This window comes from Neltuma alba, unplaced genomic scaffold, assembly GCF_004799145.2.
Source record: "Neltuma alba isolate B1F8T4 unplaced genomic scaffold, ASM479914v2 tig00011541_pilon, whole genome shotgun sequence".
NCBI lineage: Eukaryota > Viridiplantae > Streptophyta > Magnoliopsida > Fabales > Fabaceae > Neltuma > Neltuma alba.
Genome location: NW_021636203.1, coordinates 542,863 through 553,253, shown reverse-complemented (window position 1 = coordinate 553,253; position 10,391 = coordinate 542,863). Strand labels below are relative to the sequence as shown.

The window sequence follows — 10,391 nt, the reverse complement described above, 5'->3', positions numbered from 1 at the left end:
CCTTCTTAATCCAAATGCTTATTCAGTGAATATCAATGGTGGCACTGTAATTAAATGCAAACATGTTAATCTTTAATTTAAAGTTTATAAATTGAAAACTTGTTAAAAATAAACCTATTAAAAGATGCCATTTCATATAAACTTTTAACATCAAGAACTCATATTTTAAAATAAAACAAGTTTACTTATTTTATATTAAGACTCAACCGGAATTAATTTTAATAAAACATAAAAAAAAGTTTTATGAGAATTTGTCTTTTTGTTTCAATAAGTGTCTAAGCGATGAGATTAATGATGATAATCCTCTAGTTAATATCAACCGCGCAAATATATCGATTTTTTTGTGATTAAAATATATTTAAACCATTAAGTTATTAATTATGTTATTATATAAATTGCTGTAAGATTATATTTTAAAATGATAAAATTTGAAAATAACGATAGAAAATTTCGTGATGAGAATTTTATAATGAAAATTAGCAATGAAATTTTTAGGTTACTAAATCCGTCGTGAAATTGGAACCACTTATTTTTGGAGTTAGTCGCTGAAAATACATTCTGAAAAACTCTTTTCTTATTAACGAAAACATTAATCATTTTAATAATGTACTAAATCTTCGATTAAAAACCAAAAGACTACACATCTCATTGCTAAAAATTCTGTGACTTGAAAATTTTATTCCATCACTAAGTTAGGAATGAAAAAGTTTCATTGCTGAAATTTATGACTAAACTAATTACGAAATAGAATTTCATCACTAATTTCGCTAATAATTATCTGTTTTTTTTTTGGTAGTGTCACTTTTATATCCTTTCTCTTCTTCATTTTCTGTTGGCATCTCCCTTTATCTCTTCTAATGGAGATTGGGTTTGCCATAACAGATTGAGGGAAACATCAGTATGCCTAATCCACCTTTTTCTTTGGATAATCACTTAAAGAAAAATACTTTCATACAAATTAAAATAAAATTACTTTCATATATTTATTTTAAAATCGTAAAATCACTCTTGAAAAGCTATTCCAAACAATTTTTAAGTTGATGCTCCGAGTCATCTAGACAAAATGAATCCAGATACATCCGGAAATTCTTTTGAAATTAAAACTCTGTCGGTTTTGCACTCAGAGTCAGAACAATGACATAAATGATTTATCATCACAAAGCAGCCCACGTGGTTGAAAGTTTTCCCATCCCTTTTATATTTTAACATATCCTAATAGTTATATATCAAAGACCTCTTTTACAAGTGAAATACTTGTACATTTTGGACTTTAGTTCATTAATAATCTCTCCATTTTCATCCCTATAAATACTTCATGACTTGTATCCTTTCTTCTCCACAAAACACAATCAAACCCACATCGATTCAAAGAATCAATATGAAGCTGGTTTCAAGCAGTTCAGTCCTATGCCTCGCATGGCTTCTCATCATGATGATGGCCACGTCGGCCCTATCCCATTCAGATGACAACGCCGCCGTGTTCGACACAGATCGCCGTCCTCTTCAACGTGGCCTTGAGTACTACATCAAGCCTGCCATAACGGACGTCGGCGGCCGCTTCACTCTCATCGACCGCAACAACTCTTGCCCTCTCTATGTCGGCCAGCTGAACACCGACGTAGGGGAAGGCCTGCCGGTGATCTTCACGCCGTATGCCGGAGAAGACAACATCGTGAAAGTGAACAGGGACTTCAGGGTGGCGTTCTCGGCAATCACGCTATGCATTCAATCAACAGAATGGAAGGTCGGCGAGAATGACACGACGAGTGGAAGAAGACTTATCGTGACTGGTAGTCCCAGTGGTGATCGTGATTATAGTAACTATTTTAGGATTGTGGAGACACAGTCCGAAGGAATCTATAATATTCAATGGTGTCCTACAGAAGTGTGTCCTATTTGTAGGTTTGATTGTGGGACTGTTGGTGGATTACGAGAGGATGGGAAGATCCTGGGGGCTTTGGATGGTAATGTTCTTCCTGTTATGTTTGAGAGGAAGGCATAATCGTCATTATCATTATAGTTCTGTGAATCGAAGCTGTTAAAATATTTGGGTGATTGTTGTAATAATTAAGCAGATTCATCCGTATAGCATAACAAGAGGATGAAACAAATATGTTATGTTATTTTAGTGTTGCAGACAATAATAAGGTTGTCTTTACTTTATGATCAATGATATAATAGTGACGGTCTATATGAAATTTTAGTCATGATTATATATTAATGGTTAGGTAACAGTTTCTTACAATTATAAACAAAATTGGATTATTTTATTTATAATCATGCTGTCAAGTCAAGAAAATTAATTAATTTGGTAATAGATTGTCTCATGCATGATAATGACATTATAGTAATATATTTGTACTGTTCATTACTAATTTAAACTAATGACAATTGACACGTAGGTACGTTCGTTTGCTTGCTACTTGTTTTTCCTATGCTCGAAAAATAAATTCCTTGTCAAATGAAATCAATTGAGATGATATAATTTTTTTTGTAACTCATCTTCCACCATACATATTTACTCATCATACTTCTCCGATGCTTGTTTAGACTTTAGCTTCTTTTTTCTTTTTTTTATGTGTTCATTATGATATTTATTAGGATCTATTAATAATTAGTATCAGAGATGGTTTATAATTAAGCGTCCGTTCTTGCATTTTCAAAACTTTGAAAATTACTCAATATTTTTTGTTTATTAACTGTATAGGCTGTATTAAAATCATGCATGTAGTAAAACTTATTAGCTAGTCGCTTGCCTGTGAATGTTTTGGCCTTGAAAAAAGCCTAAAATCATGCATTATTGTTTTGCTTTTTCTGTCGTGTGCGTGTGTGTGTGTGTGTGTGTGTGTTATCATCCGGTACCTTACGCCTTTTCTGAATCCCAATATTAGATCTCCGAGCAACTAACTAATTCGGCTTGGGATGGTGGCTCATTTATCATCCGAATGTACACATGACGACATACTTATGTCAGTACATGCTTGGTTTTGTGCCATCTATTGAAAATCCATTCTTATTTACAATGGACCTCTTTTAAGCTTCATACATAGAACCTGATATTTGGGCTTTTTTTTTCCGTGCAATTTGTTGGGTTTCATATCTCTTCGATGTTTTAGTCTTCTTGGCCATTTCCCTTTTTTTTTTTTTGTTAAATTAATGGGATTTAATTTAAACTTAAAAGCTCAAATTGAGCTCATGAAATTGGGAGGTTATGTCTCCAAAAAAAACTTTCGGCTATTTTTGGTTCTACGGAGTGGGGTGAGAGGGAGGACATGTACGTACTTATAAGTTATCATCATTATGCCCTTATATTTTGATTTTATTTTTCTTAATTTATTCATCATAAACGCAAATATTAATCACGCTGAAGTCTCAAGTTTATGCTGGCAAAAAAATTAAGCCTGAAGTTCATTTATAATTTATTATATTACCTCCGGTCCAAATTATAAGACCTCGTTTGTAGATTATAAAGAGGTCTTGTAATTAGGACTATAGGTAGTATTATATTTTTTGGGGATTGACGCTTGGGATCAAAAGGGGAATTACACTGATATATGTGAACCAACAAAATCCAGAATGCTTCAAGGGCCTTTGAACATCATCTTACGTCACATAAATTTCCAACCCATACACCTCAGAATTTTATCGTCCCAAGGGCAAAATCCTTCAAGCAACATAGAGGAAAAATTGGATACATATACCAATACAATATATATATATGTATGTATGTAATATAATATCAAGTTAATTGACCTTGGTGCCACGGAAAAGTCTCAAGCTTATCTAAAAGTACGTAGTCTATGTTTTATTGTTACAAAGGAAAAGTCTATTGAAATTAAAGTGGTGTTTATCCAGACATGAATGCAATTTTTTTCTCTCACGTAGTATTTTCAACTGGTCGTTTATTAGTGTGTATCAAAGGCATTCCCCAACTGATACTTAACATTCTTTTCGAGACTTGGAGATTAATTAATTAGTGGGCTTTGCTCTTTTTCAACTGAATTGAAACCCTAATGATGTGCACAAGGGATTCAATTATTTACCAACTGTGCTATATATACTTTGTTAATTATTTCAACACTTTTTGAATGTGGATTTAGATACAAGTACACAAGTATTAAGTCCGCTTAGAATAGCTTATAAGTAACTTTTTAATTGTGATTTACAGCATACAAGGTACGTATGTGAGATGAGTTTTGTCTCAATTTATATGAAATGTGTTTATAAGTATTTTTCATCACTATCCCAAACGAGCCCTTAATTAATTGGCTTATGCCTTAACATTTTAAATGTGTGTGTGATTTGCTTTTAAATGTTCTCCCTCATAAAAACTACTCCATGAATAACTCTACATTATCCAAACTATAAATTAACATGTTGAAATTAATCTAAAAACGAAAACCCTAAATAGGTCAAAAGGTTGAGTTTTTCATTACAAAAAAAGTATAACTTTGGATTTTCATCCAAAGTCAAAGGTGTAATGGACACAAGCGTACGGCTCATCAAAATTAGCTCACGGCACATGCAAAACTCGTCTACTTGTCAATTAATATATCAAAGTCGACGTAAGGGAACGTACAAGTAAGATATTTGTACATCTTGGACTTTAACTCATCAACCTCGTTATTTTCAACCCTAACCATATCCCTATAAATACCTTAATTATCCTCTCTTCTCTGCAAAACACAAATCAATCCAACATATCCATAACCAAAAACCCTTCCTTTTTTTAAAGAATCAATATGAAGTTGGCTTCAAGCTCAGTTCTATGCCTTGCATGGCTTCTCATCATGATGATGGCCACGTCAGCCCTGTCCCAATCCGATGACAACGCCTCCGTGCTCGACACAAACCGCCGTCCTCTTCAACGCGGCCTTGAGTACTACATCAAGCCCGCCATAACCGACTCCGGCGGCCGATTCACTCTCATCGACCGCAACAACTCCTGCCCTCTCTACGTCGGCCAGGTGAACACGGACTCAGGGGAAGGCATCCCGGTGATCTTCACGCCGTATGCCGGAGAAGACAACGTCGTGAAAGTGAACAGGGACTTCAAGGTGGCATTCTCGGCCGGCACCATATGTGTTCAATCAACAGAATGGAAGGTCGGCGGGAGGGACAGGACGAATGGAAGAAGACTTATCGTGACTGGTGGTACCAATGGTGGTCGTGATTATAGTAACTACTTTAGGATTGTGGAGACACAGTCCGAAGGAATCTATAATATTCAATGGTGTCCTACCGAAGTGTGTCCCACTTGTAGGTTCGATTGTGGGACTATCGGTGGATTACGTGAGAATAGGAAGATTCTGGGGGCTTTGGATGGTAATGTTCTTCCTGTTGTGTTTGAGAGGAGGGCATAATCGTCATTATTGTTATAGTTTTCTGAATCGATTTGTTTAGTATTTGGGTTATTGTTGTTGGAAGGAATAATTGGGGTCTATTGATTCATCCTAATTAGCAGAATAAATGGATGAAAAGAAGATATCATGTCTTTTGTTGTAATAATGTAGCATAATGAAGCTCCAAATTGTCTTTTATGAGATACAGTGGTGATATTTAATTTAAAATTTTTTTCATCATTTTAATATTTAAGTGGTTTTATAAATTTTCTTGGAAGTATAAAAAAGGAAAAAAGACATAAAAGACCTTTGATTCTAGACTAAATCATACCTTAAATTAAAATGGGATTTCAAACACCTCAATTGAAGAATTAAACTCCCACCTTTTCTGAGTGCTTTGGGATTCTTCGTCTAGGGGAATTGATTTGGGTTTTGTGAATGTTGAACGTATTTATTTGCGTCTTTATCCTATAAAAAATTGAATTATTTTATTTAGGAAAAATTTCATATAGAGCCACTTGAAATAGGAAAAATATCAAACCTGGTTGGCAAATTCAATAAATCTCTAACTGGTTGATAAAGACAATTTGAGATTTGTGAATGTCAGGTATTTCACCACATTATACCTCACTTTTCAATTCAGTAATTTATTAGTTCCCCTTAGTGATTCACTGAAAATTTTTTACAATAAATTAAGTTATGACTGAAGCTTTTGTGCTGTCATTTGTCATTTGTCATTTGTCAGACGTGAAATATGTCACTTTTCTCCTCTGTGCAAAACAGACGTTAAAAAAAGATATTTATTGCGTCTCTCTCCCGAAGGGTATTATTGCACAGGATGAAATGAACCTGCCCTTCTCTTCTCTTGGGCTCTTGGCACAATAAGGTCGAGACGAGATCTGTTGTGTGTTTGTGAGGCATAATCAACAAATTATAGTTATTACTTTATCTTGGTTATAGTTCAATGATGGTTAAAAGTAAAAATGAAAGAACATGAAGATGAAGAAGAAGAAGAAGCACTCTTGATCGCTTCTCGCCGATTATTTGGCCATCATATATACTTCCCCTCATCGTGCAAAATTCTGACCCCATCATCTGGGATTCCTCCGTTTTCTGAACAACAAAGCAGGGTTGAACTTTCCAGAGAAAATTCCAGAAGGAAAACACAAAGAGGAGAGATAGGAGCGGTGTATTTAAGTTTGAAGCTTTTAGACCCATTTTGCCCTCTTCTCTTCAAAGTCTCTTTCTTTACCTAACGCCATCTTCAAAATCAAAAAAGGACCACCTGCCCATTTTTCAATCGAACTCAAGCTTAAGACATTCGAATACTTATGTATGAAGCTAGAAACCTGGGATGTGTTGTCTCATGCATGGCCTGTCGTCGATAGATGTTTTCCTTTTTGGGGTTTTCCTCCCTTTGTCAGAAAGATGTTGTGTTGGAGGAAGAACAATTCTACCCTGATCCACTTTTTATCCTAATTATAAGATCCCATTTATAGTCTACAAATGAGATCTTATAATAAGGATAGGAGGTAGTATATTCAGACCAAATCACTCGCATTCGTCAAAAGAAAAAGAAGAACACATGAGCTGACAAAATGGAGGGATGAAGTTGGACCTTCAAGTTTTCTGTTTTCTAGCAGCAGTAGTGACTAGTGAGTTATATTCATTTGAGATTAAAGGTTAATTAGTGTATTATTGCCATGTTAATGATGATCTGCATTGGTGGAAAATGCCCAAATTAGATAAAGAACAAAAACAATGACAACGACGGTGAGAGAAGAACAGTGATGACGATTTTAGTAAGAGGAAGCGATGAACGTCAAACAGTTACTATGAGTCTTTAATAATGTTAATGAAATCTCCCTTGTTTTATTACATACATGATAGTGACTAGTGAGGACGCTATACATATTAATTCCAAGAAAAGAGCAACTCATAATCTAAATTAAATCCATTATTGCTACAAGTCTTTCAGTTCATTTAATTTATTGTTAAGTTGTAATATGAAAAGGGCAAATTTTAAACAGATTTGAATGTTAATAATATCGATTTGAATATAAGTCATTTATTGATTATTTAGTTGTGTTAACCAAATAAGAACTATTTACGTGTAATTTCAGATATCACCCAATTTTGGATAATAAGTACATTAAATATGATAGATAGAGCATCAAATTATATCTAAGATTTGATTATAAATTAGGCACTCCTATTAATTAACTATAAGATGCAAATTTGAAAGTCTAATATATTGATCGGGAGCAATCAAAAAATATGTTAACCCTTAAATATACCTCCATAAATGATGGCAATCAAATCAAATCAAATAGAGTCGGCAAATATTTGAAATTTTTTGCCAGCCGGATTGAATTTAATCTTTGACAAAAAAATTTATATTTTACTGATTAAAAAATGATTAAGGAAACAGCAACATGGAGGAAGAAATAGCAATTTGATACTTCTCTAATTCTTAATATAGGATCTAATTGTTCAATTAATTTTAGTCTATATAAGACCTATTTCTCATATTTATTATTATTTTTTAAATTACCCCTATGAATACTCTTTTAACCATAATCAAGGAGAAGAAAGATGGAGGATATTAGAAAAGATGATTTATGGTGTTTTAGAAAAAATATGTCACATTTCTTATAAGTAACTAACTTACCTAACTTTCTTAATCTAATCAAATTAGTTAAATAGATCTTATATTAAGGACCGGAAGAGTAATAATTATCAATTTTTTTTACATTAATAGATAATGATAGATTATATTTAAGTATAAAATAACATAACCAGACTAGATTAATATAGTTTGAAATAAGCATCTCCAAAGTTGGGGCAAAAAACTAGTATTTCATGAAAAAGCCATCGACATTAAGTGGAGATCCCACCATGATTGCTAAAAATTTACGGGAAGAATGTTAAAATATTTGAAATTGCTTAATTACGTGTATTGCCTTTAATAAAGAATAATGGATATTTATATAGCGTGTGTGAATACGATTTGGGCTTCAATGACATCTCAAAAGCTCAAAATTAACACTAAAACAGAATTTAAATGAATATCAATCATCATCAAAGGGAAAATATATGATCACAGCTCACAGGTGTCCTCTGGGTTAATACTAATTATAATGTAATGTGCATTATAATATAAATCTCCCCGTATGTATACTTAATATTGCATTAACTATGAATATTATTTATCATGAAAAATGGTAATATTACCGAAAATTGCTTTATCCACAACAAATGGGAACTATGATATTATAGTGATTCACGAACTAAAAACATCTATATATATTCATCCCAATTAAGGTTAGCCTATACTTAAAACTTCCATGGCAAAATCTTTTTAATATATTTTCTCCCATAGTTATACTTCTTTTTATTAGATACAAATAACCAAATTATGTAAATTTCAGACAAACTATTAATCAGTATCACTTATAAATTAAATAGACAGAAGCCATCGCTTTAAAAAAAAAAAAAACAAAAGTTTTCTTATATATAGAATCAGAAGAGGGAGTGCTAAAAAGTAAAAACCACTCAATAAATAGCTCCATAACATCTAAAAAGTTCTGAACCATAAGTTAACATGCCAAGATTAATCTTTAAAAAAACCCCTAAATTTGTCAAAAAGATTTGAGTTTTCCATGAAGAAAAATTAAAATTTCGGTTGAGCATTATTTAAACTCAAATTAAGGTGTGATGTTACGTTTACATACGATTCATCACAAGCAAACCCTATCCATGTCCCTATAAATACCTCATCCCTTCTCTGCTAAACACACAATCTCACATACCAAAATCATCGATAATTACAAAGAATCATCAATATGAAATTGTCTTCAAGTTCAGTCCTTTGCCTTGCATGCCTTCTCATGATGATGGCCACGTTAGCCCTATCCGAAATACAAAACACCACTGGCGAGGTGGTCGATAGGTACGGCAATCCTATTCAAAGCGGAGTTAGGTACTACATTGTGCCTGCCAGATCAAACTCCGGCGGCGGCGGCTTCACTGTCATCAACTTCAACAACACGTGCCCTCTCAACGTTGGCCAGCAATCCAACTACCAAGGGCTAGGCTTGCCGGTGACCATCCAGCCATACACCGGAACCAGCTATGTGACAGAAAATACAGACTCCACGTTGACGTTTAGCATCAGCACAGTATGTGGTCAATCAGCAAGATGGATGGTGGGCCAGACGGACCCGATAAGTGGAAGAAGGCTTATCATGGCTGGTGGTAGCTATGGTAGTGGCAACTATACGTACTATTTTCAGATTGTGGGGACACAGTTCCGAGGAACCTATTACATTCAATGGTGTCCTACGGAGGTGTGTCCATATTGTAACTTAGATTGTAGCTTTGTTGGTAATATGGTTCTGAATGGGATGCTTCTGGCAGCTCTGGATGGTAATGCTCTTCCTGTTCAGTTTCAGAGGGCATAATCGTCATTATGCAGTTAGGTTTGTGAATCGAGTTGTTTAATGTTTGGGTTGTTAAAGTTATATTAAGTGGAATAATTGAGGGGGTAAGTGATTCATCCTTATAGCATATATTAAGAGGATGAAAGAAATATATGTATTGTCATGTACTATGAAGTTTGGATGTAATAAATAAAGCTCCCAAGTCCAAGGGACTTTTATGAAGGAATGATTGTTTGTTTAATTTTGCTTATCACGGTTATATTTTACTCCCTCCGTTCTCTTTTACTATAAGAGATAATTAACTAAATTATGTTGTTTGAAATGTTAGTTGAAAATAGTAAATATGTAAAGGGAAAAAAAATGCAACCTTTTTGCAAAAAATATTCCCTCCTATGTGATGGAGCGAGAATATGTGGGAATTAGGGGGTAAAATGGGAAATCAAAACACAAAATCTAATATGATATCTAAATATGTCTTATTAAAAAAGAAAGGTTAATATAATCTTTAGTCCTTTAAATCTGTATGAATTTTTATTTTGGTTCCTCAAATTTCAAGTCACAAATTTTGGTCATCAAAGGGCAAAATAGTCTAAATTTTTATTAAATT

At 33.6% G+C, this 10,391-nt stretch overlaps 3 protein-coding genes across 3 annotated transcripts; all 3 read left to right on the top strand.

Annotated features, from left to right (window-relative positions):
• Window positions 1–1,315: 1,315 nt before the first annotated feature.
• Window positions 1,316–2,170, top strand: LOC114714760 (alpha-amylase/subtilisin inhibitor-like). The gene has a single exon (XM_028899525.1). The coding sequence runs from the start codon at window positions 1,316–1,318 to the stop codon at window positions 2,000–2,002; it is 687 nt and encodes a 228-aa protein (XP_028755358.1). The 3' UTR covers window positions 2,003–2,170.
• A 2,524-nt stretch (window positions 2,171–4,694) lies between these two features.
• On the top strand, window positions 4,695–5,543 carry LOC114714739 (alpha-amylase/subtilisin inhibitor-like). The gene has a single exon (XM_028899506.1). The coding sequence runs from the start codon at window positions 4,743–4,745 to the stop codon at window positions 5,361–5,363; it is 621 nt and encodes a 206-aa protein (XP_028755339.1). The 5' UTR covers window positions 4,695–4,742; the 3' UTR covers window positions 5,364–5,543.
• Window positions 5,544–9,238: 3,695 nt separating this feature from the next.
• Window positions 9,239–9,805, top strand: LOC114714759 (endogenous alpha-amylase/subtilisin inhibitor-like). Its single transcript, XM_028899524.1, has one exon. The coding sequence runs from the start codon at window positions 9,239–9,241 to the stop codon at window positions 9,803–9,805; it is 567 nt and encodes a 188-aa protein (XP_028755357.1).
• Window positions 9,806–10,391: the final 586 nt, after the last annotated feature.